Source organism: Leptinotarsa decemlineata, unplaced genomic scaffold (assembly GCF_025532065.1).
Source record: "Leptinotarsa decemlineata unplaced genomic scaffold, Ldec_3_MD MMD2_tig00026340_RagTag_RagTag, whole genome shotgun sequence".
NCBI classification, from domain to species: domain Eukaryota; kingdom Metazoa; phylum Arthropoda; class Insecta; order Coleoptera; family Chrysomelidae; genus Leptinotarsa; species Leptinotarsa decemlineata.
In genome coordinates, this window is record NW_027412694.1 from 2,362,779 (window position 1) to 2,385,928 (window position 23,150).

A 23,150-nucleotide genomic window follows, 5' to 3' on the forward strand; every position below is an offset into this window, starting at 1 on the left:
ACCTCTATTCGAAGTGCAGAGGAGAAACACCTTGAAAGAGAAATTATGTGGTTGTATTTACCTCCAATATTAAAACTCATGAATTGATGGATGTAGCCGTTACTATTTGGTAGGAGATCATCATAAAAATTAAAAATAATACTTTGTATGTAGTTTTACCACACCTGTTTGTAACTGACCTCACTGCATGTTTTCAAACGAAACACAGTAATGTTAGTTACGAATAAAAGTGGTTGAATCGCAAAGTGGTTTAATCGAAACATATATCAATTTGGCAATCCTGATGGTGAAATAGCTAAGAATCAAAGAACTTTAACTGTATGTCATCAAAATATCCAATGTCTTGGCAACACAATTTTACAGGTTGATGAAATAACAGACTATGAACTTAAATGTGACCTATTGTTCATCTCAGAACACTGGCAAAACAATATGCAACTTGAATTGAAGGGTCATATTTTTAGGAATGATTAATTTTTGGGAAAGAAAGTTTTTGGCTTTCTACTACTCCATCTTGATACAAAAAAAATGGAATAGTAGAAAGCCAAAAACTTTCTTTCCCAAAAATATGCAACTTGATGTTATGAAACTGAAAAATTTTAGTTTGTGTTCGTATTTTTGTAGAGTTTTTACTAAAAATGGTGGTGTAGCAGTTTACAAGAATGATGAAAGCAGGTTAGAATTTCAATAATTGATTTAACCAATTTCTGCATTGAAGAGGTCTTTGAATGTTGCGGCATTGAGTTATCTGGAAACAAAACGGTTTTTGCATGTATTTATAGACCTCCATCAGGTAGCTTCAAATGTTTTCTTAATTGTTCATACGGGTTACTGACATTATTAAGTGACAAATATGGAAACATAATACTAGGCGGGGATTATAACATAAATTTTGGAGTTGAAAGCAGAGAACTCAATCTCTTCAGTGATCAGCTGGCATGTTTCAACATGATATATACTATCAAAGAACCAACCAGAGTAACGGCTAAATCAAGTACTTGTCTAGATAATCTCATCATCAGAGATGATTCTGATTAACAAATAAAAGTTGAAGACTTCAGGCTGTCTGATCATTATGCTCAAATCATCGAAATTCAAGTAGAAGATATAAAAAAAGCAAATAATAATGTTCCAAACGTCAGGCAATATTTTTCATAAGAAAATATTCGAAACTTCAAGGCTGTCCTACAGAAGGAGTCGTGGGATGACGTCTATAAAGAAATATGCTCAAACAAAGCTTATGAAAGTTTCAACAATATTCTTCAATATTATATTGAATTGATTTTCCCGGTTGAACGCTTCCCAAAGCAGACAAAAAAGCATAATTTTGAAATTTTTACTCCGGAACTTCACGAACTGGAACACCAAGTAAACCTCTATTTAGAATGTGCTGAAGTTGATAATAATTATACGGAGATATGAGAGAGTGACCCAAACGTATAGGGAAAAACTAAAAGCTAATTATAAGCAGTGCGTAAATGACAAAATGTCTATTTCCAGCAAAAAGTCAAATTAATGTGGCATATGGTACATACTATTCAAAAAAAAAGAATACGTGGTAAATGAAATGAAAATTCAACAAGAATGTATTGAAGTATCAAACATAGACATGGCTAACAACTTCAATAATGAGTTCTCAAATTTCATACAGCCGCGAAATATAGACTTCGATTACATGAATAGCAATATCTCAATATGCAAAAAATCAATGTTTTTGCGTTCCCTAACGGAACCCGAATTTATAGAATTGATAAAGAGCTTAAAGCATTCAAACGCAAGTGGTCACGATGATTTATCAAACAATTTATTTAAAAAATGTTCTCATGAACTTTGCAGCCCAATGACGTATATCATAAACTTGTCTACTGAAAATGGAATTTTTCCGGATAGTCTAAAACTAGCAAAAGTAACACCAATTTATGAAAAAGGGAATAGAAACCTTTATGAAAACTACAGGGGAATAAGCTCACTCTCAAGTATTTTCAAGATTTTTGAACTAAATTTGAAAAATCAATTAATGTCTTTCTTCACATACATGATGCACTGTTTGGAACCTTTGGTGTAGTAATGAATATTACTGGAGATTTTTTCCAACACCAAATCGTTATTTTCAACACCTCGACACGTGTTTCGATCACCAAGTGATCATCTTCAAAGAGGAAGATTAAAACTTCTTTGAAGTTCGCAAGGGCTCGCACAAGCTTGCTTGTGCGAGCTAAGGATCAACGAAGTCTTACCTTTTAACGTGTGATTCCTAACACGTGTTGGACGATAGCAAGTGAAAATCGATCGTTCAAACTGGGGCTTGAACCACCGACCAACACGGCAGTCAATTCGAGTGACTAAATAAAGCACCCACGTTGAATCGCCTGGCTACCGACCGACCTGTTACCTCTTTTCAATAGCTGCATTGTTCTCTATACAGACACAGACAGTTTGTCCTTATAAGACAAAACTGCAGAATCGTTAGTTACAAATAGTTACATGTTAAAAAACATAGAAAGTTTCAATTCTCTTCTCTTCATAATAATGAAGTATTGGGAGAGAAAAATTAATATGATGAGATTGATGATGTTATTCCATAATATGGTGTGGTGATGAGAGCAGAGGGGGTATGATTGTCAGTTTTCAAAACTAAAATAACGGCCGAAGATTATTTGGGATGAATTGATGGATGTAGCCGTTATTACGTGGAAGGAAATCATACCGATTAAAGGAGAATTGAAACTTTCTATATTTTTCAACAACATGAAAAGTTACAATTCTCTTCTCTTCATTATTATTTGAGATGTCTTGAAAACTATACCTACTTCAAAGAATGTGTCCCATAAAATTATAAGGTCTGAAAAACATCAAAAACAATCTCGATTCAAAAAAAATTGAATAATGTTCTGCAGATGAAAATTGGCGGCAACTAAGAAAATATGGAATTTGATTATTAAGAAATGAATATCAAACAACAAATGTATGATGATTTATATATTCAAAGATGTAGACTTCTCCAACCACTCAATGCTTTCTCAAGATATCAAAGCTCATTGACTTCTTTTCAACCTGTCAATAACACAAACCACATATTTATAATACCACATCAGTATTCCAAGTCAAATTATCGACATCAATAAATAATACACGTTTCCACCGTGTACTTCATCGTACCGTGCATTTTGTACGGTTACAAACGTACGGTACAAACGGTTACAGATTCAGGTGAACTCTCCTCGATAGGTTATTTGGAAAAAATATTATTTTCTTACGAGAAGGATGAACCGTCCATAATTTATGTTTGGTTTTCTTCCTGTATACCCTCACAGGTGTTCAAATATCAGTTCTCAATTTTGAATGTATGTAGTAGTTGCTGAAGTGAATTGAATGGAGTGAATTAATGAATAGAAATGAACATTTTTTTCAACGAGTCATTTCATTGACTCAATTTATATATGGAATAAGTTAGGGACTGATTAGATTTTCTCTTTTGAAATTTTCATCGGCATTTAACATTTACCTTTAGTACGCTTGCAGAAATTATGATCTCTGATTATGATTTCTACATATGAACGGCAAGAAATTAGTGTAACGGTAATTTCTTCTACCAAGTGAGACAGTAATAGTAATATAATGTAGGTTTTCACGGATGGTGGAATATGATATGTTGTTTTTCCGGGTATTCATCCGTTGTGTACTATTCGATAGTCGACGTTTCGCCATCATCTCAGGTGGCATTATCAAGACGTGTTACTGCTTCGCTTCGAGAGGTGTAATGCTTCGAGAGGTGTGGCGACACGTCGACTATCGATAGTACACAACGGATGAATACCCGGAAAAACAACGCATCATATATATATATATATATATATATATATATATATATATATATATATATATATAATTTAATCTCAGAGTATCATTTACCTTCCAGTAGCGACCAATTTTCAAGCCTATGAAAGAGCACAGCTCCAGAACAGATGTATGCCAGTACGATGACCAAACATAATGACACTGGAACTCTCACGGGATTTGAACAGGGACATTGTAGTTCTCTGGATGTTGATCCGCATAACTTTCCGTACAGTCTTCGGAAACTTCTAGCCAGAACTTCTCCAGTTGCTGAGAGGTACAGCAGCATCAATGGAATACCTATTAAAGCATATAGGATGGCCACCAATTTTCCCCAAGGTGTACGGGGTGAGACAGAACCATATCCTGGAAAGAATTCATAATATTCAACAAACTAATCAAGAAAAAAAAACTATTCATATTTAATCTCACAACTTTGTACAAAATATCAATAATTGAATCAATGGGAAAAAATATTGTTGTGGACTTTCAATACTTCGAACACTGAAATAATTTCACATGAACTGTTATTTTTGAGTGCCTGTTAAAATTATTCGTACTTTTCTTATCTTCTTATAAGTCATGAACAGGATGTCTCATAAACTGATATTTGATGTTATTTTTGAGATAAAATTTATATGTGTATATGTCCATTGGGAATGTATAGATGTATCAGGATATACTTTTGGTGAAGGTCTATGTGCAACAGATTCATTTTTTATTCCGAAACCGAAACTTCCTTACAAGGATTATGTTTTGGGGGAAAAAATTAAGAAAGCGTTATTTTAATCAGTCAGTCTTTATTGTTTTATGTTTGAATCACAACGTTATGGAGCCTTCGACATTATAATCAACATAACAAATCCTTATGTAAGAAAAAATATTAATTGCATCTTAAAAATACTTAAAATAGGTGAGGTGTTTTTTGAGTAGGTGTAGATCCTTCTTTTGAATATTATTGATGGTTTTTCAAAAATATCAAACATAAAATTACTTATTTAAGTTGTTACCTACTATCATAATAGGTATTTAATATTTATATAATAAACAAAGTAAATCACAAAGTAATTCACGAGTCATGACATGATTAGGCACGTGGACTCGGCAAAATGTCTTCGTCGCTTGTATGAAATTCAACGCGCCAAACATGACCGATCACAACGCGGAAAAACCCGAATGCAGTTTCGGTTTCGGTCGTAGTTTCGGCAGGTTTGTCGCCGAAATCGAAACTAAAACGAAACCCGTTTTTTTTCCGAAACTCGAACGAAACCGAAACCGAACTTTCGGCCGGACACTACTGCTTTCTCTCATTGTGAAAAACGTGTTTGTAATTCCATCATTTTTTAATGAAATTTGATAATTTGATTTTGTTTGCAGTTTTTGTATGAAAAGTTATTCATTTGCGTCTTGCAAAAAAAAATTGTTGGTGCTCATAATTCATACAAAAGGTCATATATCGGAGAGTGAAGTTGGAAAAATGAAGAATGCCAACAAAACATTACGCTGAATGCCCAAAAAGGTTTACGGGAAACTATTATGATTTCTCACCAGCACTTCATAATTAATTGATGTGGTGTAATCAACGTTTCAAGATGACCTTCAGTAAATCAATCCCTCGCGGAAGCCAGTAGTGAGAAAAAATTACCTAATACACTGCTCCAAAAATAAATAACACCATCCTCAGTGAAAATGAGAAAGCCACTGTATCCTCAGTGAAGTTATTAGTATGAAAATGTTTTCATTATCATGTATAGCAAAGAAATACAGGCTGATTCACGGTGGATGGCACATTAGACGTTTCTGGTGAACCAGACAACGGATCACTTTGAAAATTTAATGGAGGGCATATTTGGACATTCTCTAGCCAACTAAAATATTTTCGACAATGCGGTGTTGCCGCTTCTATTAGAAAGCAGTAGCAACTTTGATTTTTCAAATAGAACACTCTGTATATAATATTATTTTTGGAATCTCCAACAATTGCCCGACAACTTCTCTTGATATTTCTCTATACCTATCTGTTACCGTTTTCGAAATAAAAATTAATTTCAATTTTTTTCTTCGAAAATCATGACTTCTAAAAATGCCGATATCTTTTAGTTAAGAAGTACTATGATATCGAAATTTGGTTTGGAGTTAGGTGATACTTGGACACTTCCCACACGTCAGTCTAATCTCCGTTACTTCAATACAGGGTGGTAAAAAAATACAGTTTTTTCGTTTGCTTGAAAAAGTTGCTGAAATTTGATTATTTTAAATGGAACACCCTGTATATTATTAAAAATTCGGAAAGCTGCTGAAATTTGCTTTCTTTCTATGTATATCATACCTATACCTAACTAGTCAAGTTTCGGACTTATGAACATTTATTTGTGAAAATGTCCCTTCAGAATGGTATTTCCATTCGGTATTTGGTAAGCAGGCCATGATTACTATTTGGCAGTAGCGTTGTGACATTCTCCTAATAATATCGACATATTCGTCACTTCAGAAGTTGCAAATACCTTCAAAACGATGGAACAAAACTATTCAAACGAAGTTCTTATGAATTTGTTTATTATTTTTGGACAGTGTGACAAAATTATCAGCAGAACATGTAGAAAGTTCAATGAAATGTATCCGAATCTACCGCCAATGAACCTCAAGAAATTTATACGAATTCAGAACAATTTCAATGCATTTGGATCAACTTTAAAAGCACCAAGAAACTTGCCTCGACTCGTAACTTTCGAAGACAACCAGATTAATGTCTTAGCATATTTTCACGCATTTCCCGAGTCATCGATAAGAAGTGCTGAAGAAGATTTGGGTATAAAATATTCATCGGTTCAAAGAATCTTGCGAAGACATAAAATGCATGATTATAAATTCACCAAAATTCAAGCAATGAAGCCTCAAGATCCTCAACAGAGAGTAGAATTTTGTGAAATGTTGTTGACACGCATTCAAGAAGATCCACTTTTTTTAAATTAAATTATTTGGACTGATGAATCGAAATTTTCGAGAGAAGGGATTTTCAATAGAAAAAATCGTCATTATTGGTCCAGTGAAAATCCTCACGTCACAAAAGAAGCCGGATTTCAAGAAAAATTTAGTTTTAATGTCTTCTGCATGTTGATGGACAACAAATTGAGGTACATGATATACGAGGAGTCATTAACATCCAGAAGCTATCTGAATATTTTGGAGAATACTGTAGACAGTTTCGTGGATAATCTGCCACTCGAAGATTATCGAAACTGTTGGTACCCGATCTTAATCTATTAGATTTTTATTTGTGGGGAATGTTTAAAGAAAAAGTTCACAAAATACCCGTGCGTTCGAGAGATGAATTGTTAGAAAGGATTGCCCAAACATTTGAAGATTTGGATCCCAATGAAATCAGATCTGCCACCACGAAAGCAGTCAACACCCGCATTTTAAAGTGCTTGGAAGTGAACGGCCAGCGATTCGAACATATTTTGAAATATTCCACATGATTGTTTTACTATTTTATAATTATTCATATCAATATTTCCAATTTCAAGTTTCTTGGTGCTTTTTTAAAGTTTATCCAAACATATTGAAATTGTTCTGAATTCGTATAAATTTCTTGAGGTTCATTGGCGGTAGATTCGGATACATTTCATTGAACTTTCTACATGTTCTGCTGATAATTTTGTCACACTGTCTAAAAATAATAAACAAATTCATAAGAACTTCGTTTGAATAGTTTTGTTCCATCGTTTTGAAGGTATTTGCAACTTCTGAAGTGACGAAAATGTCGATATTATTAGGAGAATGTCACAACGCTACTGTCAAATAGTAATCATGGCCTGCTTACCAAATACCGAATGGAAATACCATTCTGAAGGGACATTTTCACAAATAAATGTTCATAAGTCCGAAACTTGACTAGTTAGGTATAGGTATGATATACATAGAAAGAAAGCAAATTTCAGCAGCTTTCCGAATTTTCAATAATATACAGAGTGTTCCATTTAAAATAATCAAATTTCAGCAACTTTTTCAAGCAAACGAAAAAACTGTATTTTTTTACCACCCTGTATTGAAGTAACGGAGATTAGGCTGACGTGTGGGAAGTATCCAAGTATCACCTAACTCCAAACCAAATTTCGATATCATAGTACTTCTTAACTAAAAGATATCGGCATTTTTAGAAGTCATGATTTTCGAAGAAAAAAATTTAAATTAATTTTTATTTCGAAAACGGTAACAGATAGGTATAGGGAAATATCAAGAAAAGTTGTCGGGCAATTATTGGAGATTCCAAAAATAATATTATATACAGAGTATTCTATTTGAAAAATCAAAGTTGCTACTGCTTTCTAATAGAAGCGGCAACACCGCATTGTCGAAAATATTTTAGTTGGCTAGAGAATGTCCCAATATGCCCTCCATTAAATTTTCAAAGTGATCCGTTGTCTGGTTCACCAGAAACGTCTAATGTGCCATCCACCGTGAATCAGCCTGTATATAATGTACTGCAGTACATTACTGGAGTAATTCTAAAGTTATCACGGAAAATTTTGGTACCCAAAACTTGATATGTGCAGGACGAATTTTTATATGATATATGTTCTGCTCCATCATATATTATGGTGGAACAGGAGAAATATTGACAACACATTACTTTTATACTATATCATTGATATCCTTGCTTTACATTGATGAGCAGGGCCGCGCCGATACCCCAGAGCGCCTATGTGCGAAACCTATGAAGTGCCTACTTTTTTCACGAATCTTCATGTTTCAACTCAAGAGCGCTGCTCTTCAACCTCTAAAAGTTTTTGTTGAATACTATCAATAGTGTTTTTAATCTTAATAGCGTGACATAAATTTGTTCATTATTTATAATTATTGAAATGAGCGGAACTTTTCTCATGTCTGCTTCAATACAAAGCTAGGTGTTGCCAATCACTAATTCATCATTTATTTTTATGTTTAGATTCAAATAGCTTGCAACAGAAGCAATAAACGGCATTTTTTGGACACTGAATACAGCAGTCACTCTCTGTGTGGCTGACAGAGTACACGTCTCTGTGCAGATGGCAGTTCTATCATCTTATCAAGAACTGAGGTCATTAATGAGGGAAATATTGAAGGTCAGTTCATTTATGAATTGAAGTTTTTCTGTAATTTCTAAAAATGAATTGTTTTCAATAAACATCCTGTATACTATTGAATTGATGGGAACAAACGTTTGTAGAAACCATAATACGATCTGAATGACATCATGATGAACAATAAAAAAATAATAACTGAAGATTTATCAGTGAATGTATCCATTTACTAGATGTTTTCATATACCTATACAATGGTGATATGAGAAATATATTTCAGGAGATTTGACGAGAACAGAAAATGCCTGATTTCCAAAGAAACAATCAGGATTATTTTAAAGATAAATTCTATATACATGTGAAGTTGAACTTCTAGCTAACCTAGATAAATTACTGCATTCACAAGTTATAATAATATTCAATCTGAATCTTTTTGACAATCACAGATGAAAAAGATATGTTCTTTCAAGAGAAATAGATTGAGATATGCTTCATTTCTCTTGACTGTATTTCTTTGAAAAATTAGTCTCGTGAAGTTCAAATTTGAAAGGCGGTGTTCTCCAAATGGAAAAAAATTTCGAAAGTATAATTTCTTCTGCCGTTTTGCTGCCTGGATGCCGTTTAATGGGTCAGTTTTTTCTGAATCTCCGAAATATACTGCAGTCTCATGAGTCAATTGCATTTTTTTTTCCATCCATCATGACATTTTCTCTAAAAATGTAACTTTTTTATTTTTCAATATTTTTCAAGTTATAATTTGGGTTGCTTGTGTGTGTTCTCGAGTACATTTTCCTTGTACTTTTTCGTTTCTCAATGACCCAATTTCTCGTCTATTCTCGTATCAGACTTTAGCACGCCCGAGTCAAGTATATTTTTAACCTTTCTTTGACTCTAATTCCCGAGTATTTTGAGCATAGCATCAGTATGCCTATACCTCATCTCTTCATGGCATTCACAGATCATTCCTAATATCATACCTGAAATAATCAATGTCATAAGGGCACCCATTGAGGCCTCGAAATCATATTTATGACGTATTGTGAGCTCACATACACTTTCAATTGAAAGACGGATGTGTCCTTTTCGAGGTGGTAGCTATAATGTAAATTTTTGCTCTCGCTTTATAATTGATAGATGAAATTGAAACCTCTGGGGTGAACTGATTATATTTACTTCATAAGCGAAGCATGTGTCTTAGGACATCATTTCAGTTCAGGTGTGGGAAACAAATAAAACCGCACAATATATTCCAAATTGCGTCTGATGTTCGATTCTCCATCGGGTTACATACCAAGTGTTTTGACTAAATAGGTTTGTTCTGGTTCTAACATCCGAAACTGTCTGGAAACAGCGCAAGGCATGATGCGTACAATCGAAAAATCTCAAACAGTCCGAAATAGTCTCGGATACTTGTTTAAACCAGAACGCTTTTGAGGAGACCACTGTGCCACTTATCGTATATCTGAAGAGATGAAGACGAGAAAATACTATTGATCATGTCCATTTTATTATGTAGCGTATCCTTATAATCAGTTCAAATGTTATCTAACCTCAATCATCAATTATTCGAATCAAATTGATAAAAAAACATCCTAACAAATAGCCCAAACAAATTTCCACATAAATGCTCATGAGCAACGGAACAGTTTTCAACAGTTCAGCCTCGAGAGCAAGAACGATTCGGGACGGTTCAAAACAGTTTAGGATCATTTTGCATTTGAAACCAGAACAGAGGATTCATCAGTCCGAAATTATCCTCAATAAACCAGAATGCTCTATGTCAACTGCGCATGATCCTGACCTAGAACCTAAATTTTGTAGAACCAGAACAAACTTAATATGTTCTCAAGATGACTGGTTATTCTTAACTCCTACTGTTTGTGAATGTCAATAGGACTGTCAGAGGTGGAATTCGCTGTCATATGCTCCATGACATAATCCATGTTCCTCTACATATTCCGATTATTTGTATTTCGGTCAATTTATTGTGCGTCATACATCAGGTCAGTTCAAAGCCATCTCCAATGATGCTAATCGAATCAATTTTATTGAGCTGAACGGAGTATCAGTTCAATAAAATTATATTTATTGAAGTAGAAATTTTTCACAATTTTCATTGAATCGGTTGGAAGAATGTTAGTATTGATCAATCCATTCCCAGAAAAAAACAGATAATCTTTCTTTCCAGTTTTCTATTACTTAACGAATTTAGAATCAACTGCAACATTTCTGAAAATTTGGAAAATTTTCAGAAGTCCAAATGCAATAATAAAAAACAATGAGAAAATCAATGTCAACTCAATTGAAAAAAGCATGAATATGAAAATAACTGGCGGCTTACTTCTTCAATTGTTTAGTTTTTTGGAATGCATGTCCTGAATGAAAGATGAAAGGAATAATCAGAAACCTAATGTAGTACCTATAATATAATGTTTCACTTGTCATTTTCAGGAAGTTCTCTTGGAATGAAACATACATTAATTTATCTGTTAAAAACGTTATTCTGAGAAAATAATCACACTATGATTGAGTTTATAATCATTCACAATCTGAAAGAATAAAATGTAAATCAATGAAGAACTTGCTGAGGCGTAGGTAGTAAAGGGCAAACTTAAAAATTCTCCCTGAAAAGTTATTGCGTAATATAAGCTACTGGAAAGTCCAGTTAGTAACTTGTCATATTAAAAAATTCTGCCTGAAAATAATCCATTGAAAAAATCAAATATTGTGACGTTTCCGAAAACAACCTTTTTTTCGGTTTTAAAACTTGTATTTACTATAAAAAATCGCTTCAAACTGTGATAGTTCTAATTCCTTTCAACACAATGAAACGTCCAGATGTCACACGAGACAGTCTACATGAACATACATGCTGAATGTTTTTTGAAAATTCAGTTCAGTTGAGGTTCATATTTCCGTTTTCAACCTCTCTTCTCAGTAATGGCAACCAGAATCCGTATATATTCTTTCGGCAGGTAACAAGTGTACATATATTTATGAAAACGATAAGTTACTGACTAATTGGACTTTCCAGAGTAGTTTATATTACATAGTAAATTTTCGTGGTTTGTCCATTACTACACTTCAGCCAGATTGTCTATTGATTCAGATTTAATATTCTCAGACCTTGGAAGGTTATAAACCAAAAAAACAATGTGAAATATTGAGTGCTCTACAAAAAATTAATTATCGTTTGAACAATAAAATATAATCTGCTTTCATAAAATGAATGCGATATATCACTGACAAGAGCTACGCTTTGCGATATCTGATATGATTTTTGTCTCAAAATGACAAAAGTGAAGTCGTGTTTTCGAAAAGTGAATCATTGCTAGAATTGATTTTACCAGTATACTAACAATTCGACTATATAAAGTAGCTTCGATATTAACCTACCACTTACTTATTTCAGAATTATTTCTGGAAGAAAAGCAACAAGGTGAAAAGTAAGGTTTTGATATCTGGGCAAATTATTTATATGGCTTGTTTTTTATTTCATTCAACTCATTTTTTAAATCTTATTCAGGTTTTACATCCATTCATCTATACTCACTTCGCAGAGGTTTCTGCTTCACCAAGGTTTATTATTCATTCAATGAACTCTGACATATTCTCACTACATGAACAGTATTATTTTATTATATACTACACATTTTCCAGAAAAAATAATTCATTACAAAATAATAATAGTGTTATATATATATATATATATATATATATATATATATATATATATATATATATATATATATATATATATATATATATATATATATATATGTGTGTTATATTTAAACTCTGTTCAATGTCATTACAAAATGTAGTAACCCTTCCGCTTCTACAGGGTGTTCCTTGAACACATGCTAATATTTGAGGAGGTAATTCTTAGACCAATTTCAAGGAAAAAATGGATGTATGTCCTAAAGGCCTTTACTTTTGAGATACAGGGTGGCTAAGTTTTCAAAAATAATCAGTTTTTTAATAATAACTGAGATAATTTTGTAGACATCTTTGGTATATTTGGTACAAATGTTCCATGCCTCAAGGCGTATTTTCTGAGGTACAATTTTCTTAATTTTCTCTGCCAGTGGCGTACGTACGAGTTTTGAAATGTATATTTTTGGCGAAAAAAATACTACGACACTGCTTTATCTTGAATCAAAAATTATTTTTGAAATCTCCATACATTTTTGAGCACATTTGATTTGCTGAGTTTTCTTTGTCCGATGTATGGTTTTCGCTCAAAAAATTAAAAATCGCTTTACTTAAGGATACATTCCTTAAAAATCTGATGCGGTATCGTGCATCGACTGAAAGCAAACTAAGAGATCAGATTTGTTGCAAAATAATTGAGGATCTGAAAGGTATTTGTTTTGTTGTCAGATGCACTGTTCTCAATTAAAATTACGTCATAACGCAGCACCGCTTAATAATTTTTGAAAACATATATTTAGTTATCCTGGAATAAATGACGTGTAGCAGAATTTATTTACTGCACCTTTTGGAAATATGGAGTTTGTCGATATGTGATTTCTTTTAAAGATTAAAAGCAGAAAAAACAGCGTACCCACCATAGCAATGAAAAACGAATTCTCTGTATGTACAAACGTCAGTAGCTAATATTGATGTTGGTTTAAAGTAAGGTGTTAGTGTTGAAAACTGCCACAGCGCGTTTTGATTAATTTTGAAGTGTTATTGAAGTTATTTTGGTAGTCCGCTGTTTTTCTGAATATCAGTAAATATGGTAAATTATACGAATGCGAAAATGGCGCAAATGCATTACGTATATGGCCTTGCCGTTGGTAATGAAACAGAAGCCAGGCGCAATCATCAGGAAAGGTATCCTAATCGTGCCTTACCAGATAGCGGAACCTTTTCAAATATTCATCGTCGACTTGGGGAAACTGGTAGTTTCAAGAAAGGGACTCCGGAAGGAAGACCTCGTGTAGTAAGAACTCCTGAAATTGAGGAAGCGGTGCTGCAAGAAATTGAGGAACAACCTGAGACGAGTACGAGGAAGATCGCTAGAACTCTGGATATTTGTCATCAAATTGTTTGGCGTATTTTGGTTAATTTTTTGTTATACCCATACCATATTTCAAGAGTGCAGGCATTACTCCCCAGAGATTTTCCACAACGTGTGAACTTCAGTCAGTGGTATCTACAAAGTATTGCACTAAATCCGCAGTTTGAGACACAAATTTTGTTCACAGACGAAGTAAATTTTTCTCGGAATTCCATTCAAAATTTCCATAACAATCATGTGTGGGCTGAAGAAAATCTCCATGCAATAACCGAAAACCATTTTCAACACCAATTTTCGGTTAATGTATGGGCAGGAATTATAGGTGATCATCTAATAGGCCCATTTTTTCTACCAGAACGCCTTGATGGTCGTTCTTATTTACACTTTCTCGAAGAAGACTTACCTGGATTATTGGAAGATGTGCCACTTGCGTTAAGGAATCGAATATGGTACATGCACGATGGCGCCCCTGCTCATTTCAGTGTAATTGTCCGAAACCATTTAAATACAGTTTATCCTAATCGTTGGATAGGTCGCGGAGGACCTCAGCAATGGCCAGCAAGATCCCCCGATATCAACAGTTTACATTTTTTTATGGGGTCACCTTAAAACTCTTGTGTATAAAACTCCCGTTAATACTTTAGAAGATTTAAGAGAGCGAATAGTTGCCTCGTGTGAAACTATACGAAATACGGCGGGAATATTTGAACGGGTGCGTAATTCCATGCGTAGAAGGGCGGAAGCATGCATACTAAGTGCAGGTGGCCACTTCCAACAATTTTTATAATCAGTTTTGGTATTATTACTAATTAACAAATTTGTGCTATTCGTTTAGACTTACTGTCACAAAATAAAATAAAACTCGTTTTTGTGAAAAATTTATTTTATTGCAGATTATGTTTTCAAATATTATTAGGAAATTGGTAATGCGTTATGAAGCAATTTTCAGATTCTCATTCATTTTAGAATTGATCTAATTTCTTAATTTGCTTTCTGTCGGTTTTAATTTTTTTGAGTGAAAATCATGCGTCGGATAAAGAAATACCAAGAGATCAAATTTTCTCAAAAATAAATGAGGATTTTAAAAATGATTTTATTTTGAAAAGAAAGAATTGGCGTAGTACTTTTTCCCCAAAAATATTCAATGCGAAACCCGAAGGGATGTCAATGTTTGAAAAAATACAAATTTGTGTTCATAAGAAAATGCGCCTTGAGGCATGGAACATATGTATCAAATATGCCAAAGATGTCTACAAAATTATCTCAGTTATTATTAAAAAACTGATTATTTTTGAAAACTTTGCCACCCTGTATCTCAAAAGTTGAGGGGTTTAGGACATACGTCCATAGGAAGTTTTTTCTTAAAATGTGTGGTCAAAAATTACAACTCTATGACGTATTCAAAATACATACTTCACTTTCACTTGAGAGTGTACAAAACCGCGACACGTGTTTCGCTATACATAACATCTTTCGGCATCACAATACTGTTTGTAAAAATTCTGTGTCATGTTTTTCACGGTAATATGAATAATTATAATGACTATTACAGCTATCACTGCCTGCCAAATTTCTACATGACGAATTCATTACCTAAACTATTGACCTATGTAGGAACAACTCATAAGACTAGGGGAAAATGAATATAATTTTCACCTGAACCTTTTACCTACTTTTGAAATCTGTCCTGCTAATCAATTTCCTCGTTGCAAAGTTAATTCAATGAAGGGAAACGATTCAAATTTATTTGGTCATAGAGAAAATGTTTTCAAACTCGTACTGCTCCAGCAAATGTTGAATTGATCGTTCCATTCAAAAAACTACCTCTATTATCTTCAATTCTTTCGGAAAAAGTTTTTCCGGTTTGTCCGATATGAAATTCTAGACGAGAGCCACAAGTCACCTTGTATACTCCCAATGTATCCAACACTGAAGTATTACCTTTATTGTTTTTGAATAATTTCCTCAAATCATAATTTTTTCTGTAGGCTATATCCAATTCTTTGCTTTTGCTACGTAACAAGTCAGGATACGAAAAAGTGTGGGAATCTTCCAAAGAAAGGAAGGAAGCAATAAATTTCAAAGAATTATATCTATAAAAAGATGTGTAGATCGTGAAAAGAAGTAACTTTCAGACACGAACTTAAAGAAGAAGTCCTCTCGAAACAGACATTTTCATATAAACATTGAATTACACGATAGAAAAATTCATTCGATACAACCACTGTTATATGAACGCTGAATGATACGAAAAACACTTATCTCTATTCCGTTTGCATTCCAAGCATTCGTAATGAAATCGGATCAGATTTCTTTCACAGACATATTACACAATATAAATGATGAAAAAAGTAAAAGTCTACTTACATGGAACACTGTCATCGTCACTGCTATACATCCCATGTTTCAAAAAAAGGATTTGGAAAAGCTGAATACACTTATTTGAATTAATGAATTAATGAATTGATATTGCAGGCCCAGTGGCTTGTCAAAGTAATTTAAAATTTAAAAAAGTAAGCAAGAAACTCAACTCTCTTATTCTCACTAGGAACCAACTTAACTCTCAACCTTCAGTTGAAAAGTTTTCCGAATTTAAATTTCACGAACGTATCAAAAATCTTTCTAGTGCTTCTTTCAATGATGACGAGATAGCTCTTCTATCTTTAGGTCTTAAATTCTCTTTGAATTCAGACCGGTCTGAGAAAGATCTCACTTCCTTTTCCATCGAATTAGATGTCTTGATTGACAATCTTTCCAAAAATAATAAGAATAAACAGAAAATTAGAAATTTCTGTCAGTTTACAATTACAAAATATCAACTTTCTCTCAAAGAAACTCCTTCATACTTGAATAAGTCTAGTCATAGAAATTTGAATATTTCCTAACATAAATTACTTAAAAAAAATTCCAATTATAATCTCATTTTAACAAAAGCAGAAAAAGGAAATTGCCTTGTAATTCTTGATAAAATTGACTATGTTAACAAAGTTGAAGACTTTTCAAGTTCCAACAATTTCATTTCTTTAAATTTAAATCCTCTCAATAAATTTATTTCAAAAACTCGAAGTTATATAAAAACTTGTGAAAACCTTTTCTTTGAATTCAATAAAACACAATTTAATCCCTAGCAATCCACAAATTCCAAGACTATACGGTCTCCCGAAGATACACAAAGATGGTACTCCAATCAGACCAGTGGTAAGCTTTTACAATACTCCTGTCTCTATCTTGTCAACATTTGTTGTAGCGTTTATAAAAACCTACTGTACTTTTCATTTAATTTTCATTTCACCGGAGGTAATCCTAATTGATTTTAAATAAAGTTTCTGAGGAGTAGGCAATCCAATTTACACCTTCTGCCTCGCTAAGATTTTCACTTCTCATTTTCAATAGGACCGATTCATTCGGATCCCTTCGAGGTAGATTTTCTATTTCCGTTAAACCGAAAGTCAGGAATGAGATGTTGCCAAAATTATTTGGGTGAATTCCTCAGAATAGACTTGCGCTGTAGGTGATTCTTGATTATGAGAACGGCAAGGAGTGGTGTTATTTTTTGGAAAGAAGTGATGAACGAGAATCTCGAGAGGGGATTTGTTGGGTGGTGAGCCGTGTGGTCCATTTTCAAGAACTAGAACGATATCGTTTCGGATATAGTTTCATGTATAAATTTTGAGAGTTCCACAAAAGGTTGCACTTCCTGAGGATTCTACTGGGTCACAACCACTTTTCCAGAACGAGCGACGCCATTTCCTTGAAGACGTTATTCGTGATTTTATTGGTTAACGGAACCCTTCATTTAAGAAGGTATGAAAATTCATTTCGAACCTTTCAATTGCGTATGAGATTCACCTTTTAGTGAATCGAACTTTTGAATTTCCATTATGGAAATTGTTTTTTAGGGTTTTAGTATTGGAGACTTTTTACAATAGTTTTTCTGCTGAAGAGCCTCTACAGAATTTGCTTGGAATCATTAAAGAGGGAAAAACAAGGACTTCTATCTCTGGTTGCCTTACGGAATAGATTTTCAGTTAATATACCGAATGGTGGGTTTTTCATTCGTCCAGTCCGATAAATGTTATTGTCTACGTCCACAAGATAGTCTAAGTCCATATTAATCATTAGAAGAGTACGTGCTCCAAGTCTGTCCCGTTCCTGGTCAAAGAAAACTGCAGCTACAGCTCGACGAGAAACTGACAGGCAAATATTACTTACATTTGACTCATTTTTTTGAAAATCACTTTTTGCTTCAGAAATACTGTTTTATTAACAGGATACGATTATTGAATTTTGAGTTAATCCATTCATAATGTAAACCTGAACTGAGTATACTCTGGTGAGGTAATTTTAATACCACTCCTAATAGTTATTTTATGACAGGAATCTTATAAGTAATAATTTTCCTGATATTTTTACCTGGACTACCCTTAGGTAAATGAAAGCGTACTACGATCATTATTGGATCATTACAATTTGTTTTACACATGATTAAATGGCAAATTTGGAGTACATTCAGATTTTGATTTCTACCCGTATTCAATTTACCAGCCAATATTTTGTGAGTGTCAAGTACCTTCAGAATATCTGATTATTTATTCAACGAAAGTCATTTTTTGTGGAGGAAAAAATCAGTTTTTTATCGACCTTTTTTTGGGTAATGGTTACCTTCCACAATCTGAAAAAATATAAAAATTATAATGGAGAACTTTATACAAGTGTAGAAGGGCAAACTTTTTAGTTTACCCCGATAAGTTACTGCGTAAAAATCAAAGTATTTTTCACAAAGAAAAATCTTCTATTTATCAGTAACTTGTCGTATTTCACAATTTTGCCTATCAAAAAAATATTAAGAGATTATACTTATCTTTTACGTTTCGGAGGCCAAAATCTGCCTCCGTCTTCAGAAATGGATAAAAATTCGAATAAATATGCAGTTATTCCTTTTTTGAGAGCTTATTTCTTAACTTCTTCGACAGATGTCAAAGAAGTTTTGAAATATGAAATTATGTCAATGTTTGATTTGAAAGGGATATATTTTTAGGAGTGATTAATTTTAGGGAAAGAAAGTTTTTGGCTTTCTACTACTCCATCTGATACAAAAAAAAAATGGATGAGAGAATCTTCCAAAGAAAGGAAGGAAGTAATCAATTTGAAAATAAGTAACTCTATACATGGATGTGTAGATCATGCAAAGAAGTAACTTTCAGACACAAACTGAAAGAAAGTCCTCCTGAAACAGCTACTTTCATATAAACATTGAATTACACGGAAGAAAAAAAATTCTTTCGAAACAAATAATTCTATATGAACACTGAATTATACAGAAGATACTTTTCTCTATTCAGTTTGTATATCGAACAATTGTTGAGGAATAAGAATCAGATATCATTCACATTCATTCAAAGTAGAACTCATGTGAATGATATCTGATTCTTATTCCTCAACAAATGTTCGATATACAAACTGAATAGAGAAAAGTATCTTCTGTATAATTCAGTGTTCATATAGAATTATTTGTTTTGAAAGAATTTTTTTTCTTTCGTGTAATTCAATGTTTATATGAAAGTAGCTATTTCGGGAGGACTTTCTTTCAGTTTGTGTCTGAAAGTTACTTCTTTGCATGATCTACACATCCATGTATAGAGTTACTTATTTTCAAATTGATTACTTCCTTCCTGTCTTTGGAAGATTCTCTCATCCATTTTTTTTTGTATCAGATGGAGTAGTAGAAAGCCAAAAACTTTCTTTCCCAAAAATGTCAATGTTGTTGATTGACAACTGAAATATTCGATGTAATACAAGGTACTCTCCGATATCAGTTTGTTGCCATTTCGCCACTATCCAAAGTTTTCTTCAAGAAATAAGCTCTCAAAAAAGGAATAACTGCATATTTATTCGAATTTTTATCCATTTCTGAAGACGGAGTCAGATTTTGGCCTCCGAAACGTAAAAGATATGTATAAGTTCTTAATATTTTTTTGATAGGCAAAATTGTGAAATACGACAAGTTACTGATAAATAGAAGATTTTTCTTTGTGAAAAATACTTTGATTTTTACGCAGTAACTTATCGGGGTAAACTAAAAAGTTTGCCCTTCTACACTTGTATAAAGTTCTCCGTTATAATTTTTATATTTTTTCAGATTGTGGAAGGTAACCATTACCCAAAAAAAGGTCGATAAAAAATCTGATTTTTATAGTTTCATTTCATTGCCGTGGTTTAAAGAACTAAATTTGATTAGATTTGGTTTCACAGTCGACCAGATCATGTATCCATTCATTTTATTGACTGTGTGGCGCTCAACTTAAATCTTTATAAAACAAAATATTCAATTGCTGAAATTTCATGATACAGAAAAGTTTCTTTGAACGAAATCCATAGTGCATACCGACGAAGAGCTGCCGTACGCATTGTGCCTATCTTTCGAGTAAATCTATTATAAGTTTTGTATTACATGAAAGATAGGGTCACATAAATGACGCACGAACGTGGGGCACCGAAAATGTAATCAAACCGAAATTTCAGTAATTTATTTCATTGAACATTCATTCATTCATTTCACTTGTTGATATCTTTTAATTGAATTTCTCACAAAATATCCACTGGCTGAGTTGAATGACTCTAGAAATAAATCTCTAGTACATAAATCATTTGAAAGTAAGAATTCACAGAGTCGTTCATACTTTTATCGAAGAAAGGAATTCATGTTTTTTTGGTGAGTGATATGGAATAGTGGGCGACCTTGAATTTAATCCAGTTCTTGTGACATATTTTGAAGCGAAATTTCTAAACTGTATTGTTTAAGTTTCATTGTTTATTTACCGCCTCTGACCTTCTTCATTTCTTGATTACACACCGTTGCCAGATTAAATTATTATCGCATTTCTGAATCAAAATAATATTTTTCGGTTTCGCAGCTAGAAAATCATAATGGAACAATCCTTTTGCGCAGTGAACTTACTTCTGAGTGAGCTAAACTATGAACTGAGAATTCGAGGTATCGTGACAGATAGGAAACAAGACGATAAGAGAAAAACTTTGGCAAAATTGTTATCAAAAGAACGACAAAAAGATTTTGATGTTCAATTGCTCTCTGACCCTTTTTATGATTTTAATGTCGAACAAAATGAAATTAATACAACTCTTCCATCTTTAGAAACTGTAATTCATGAATTCGATGGTCCGACTTCGGACTCTGCTTACAAAAGGGCCGTTACTAGGTTAGAGCATGTTGCTAACCGAATCAAGAGGATACGTGTTAACGAATCCGATGAAAATTATGCAGTAGTTCTGAAGTACAAAAATTAATCGTTTGCTACCGCGATGTTGTTAGATGCTGAATTACATGAACGAGTTCAAGATTCTCACTCTCAACCATTACATAACTCAACTGTAGCTAATAATTTGAATTCTACATCAGCTCAGATAGGGAATAATGTTCATAATTTAACTAGTTCATCGAGGTCAATTCCGGTTTACAAATTGGGTATTCATTTTGACGGGGAGCCAAAGAACCTTCTGAATTTTATAGAAAAAGTTGAAGAAATGGCACAAGTGCGCCATATTACCAAAACTGAATAATTTGAATCAGCTTCAGATGTTTTTGCGGGAAAAGCCACTTACTGGTTTCGTCAAATTAAACCTTTAGTTACTGACTGGGACTCATTAGTTGCGAGATTAAAAAAAGACTTTTTGGTTTCCGATTTTGATGACGAAATCTGGAACCAGATAAAGGCTAGGAAGCAAGGTAGAACTGAACCAGTAGTAATTTTCATTGCCTATATGGAAACATTGTTTTCGAGACTCAGTAGACCTGCATCGGAAATTTCTAAAATAAAATACATGAAATTGGGTTTGCAAGCCGAGTATCGAAAAAGACTCGCACTAAGTGACATTGATAGTGTCTCTACCATGAGTACCCTTTGTAAAAGATTAGAAGAGGCAGATATTTTGAGTTTAGCTTCATCTTCTAAGTCAGTGTCGAGTCTGATTGACCCTGAATTGGCATATATCGCAAATAGCACACCTTTCAGGGAAAGTTCTGATAGTAGGCCCAGAAAAAATAAACACAATTCTTATAACAGACAGAAAAATCCTAAAAATAATGTTACTTCTAGTATAGAGGTCGAACTGACAAATAAAGTAATATCTTGCTGGAGGTGTGGTTTAGCAAATCATACGTTTAGAAATTGCAAATCCGGTAATAGAAATAAATTTTGTTTCAAGTGTGGTACGGTGGATGTAACGATTAAGGATTGCCCAAAGTGCAACTCAAAAAACTAATCAAGGGGGATGGGCGCTGTGGCTCAACCAGACCTCAAAATAATTTCCGAGCCAAAAAATATTTTATTGCAAGTTCCAATGATATTTTTTCAAAAGGAGATTGGGAAGATTGGAAGAAACTTGTCAGAGATTTTTATAAGGCGGATGTGCTGCCAATGTCCAAAAAAAGTTGAACATGTCTTTCTTCAAAAACCACGGGACAATAGGCCCTACATTTCTGTAGATATTTTAGGTAAAGTAGCAACTGGTTTGTTGGATAGTGGGGCCAATGTTACCGTTGGGGGACAGAAAGCAATTGATTTTGTTGAATCTCTGAAACTCACAATCTCTCCAAGTGTCCATAAAAACATTTGTACAGTAGATGGAACAGAACGTTCGATAAAGGGTATTGAAGATTTGCCGATACGCATAAACGAAACAATACAGGTAATTCCTACGGAATCGTTCCTTCCTTACCACAGTCTTTCATTTTTGGTAGCGATTTTTGCAAAAAATTCAAAGTTAAGATTGATTTCAGAAACAATACGTGGGATTTCTATAGTGATGTTACCGCGAGTCAGATATTGACCAGCTCTGACTTTGTTGATTCTGCTAATGCTTTCAATGTACTATCCTTACATAATTTGAACCAAAAGCAAACACAACAAATGAAAAAAATTATTAATTCTTTTCAAGAAGTGTCTAGTGAGACTCGTCTTGGACGAACTCACAAAATGACACTAACTATCGATACTGGAAACGCAAAACCATTCAAAGAACGCCAATACCAAATGTCACCTTTCATGTTGAAACTCATGAATAGTGAGCTTGATGACATGTTGAAGCTAGGTGTTGTTGAACCTTCACATAGTCCCTAGAATAGTCCGGTACTTCTCGTGAAGAAATCTTCTGGCGAATATCGATTCTGTTTCGATGGATGCAAGTTAAACGAGATCACAAAGCAT

General features: G+C 33.5%; 1 protein-coding gene across 1 annotated transcript in view; it reads right to left on the bottom strand.

The window, feature by feature from the left end:
• Positions 1 to 23,150, bottom strand: part of LOC111508611 (TWiK family of potassium channels protein 7) — a 508,045-nt gene that overhangs the window by 33,245 nt on the left and 451,650 nt on the right. Inside the window, exon 4 of the mRNA XM_074183694.1 lies at positions 3,913 to 4,203. Within this exon, the coding sequence (XP_074039795.1) occupies positions 3,913 to 4,203 (291 nt within the window). The remainder of the gene's footprint in view (positions 1 to 3,912; positions 4,204 to 23,150) is intronic.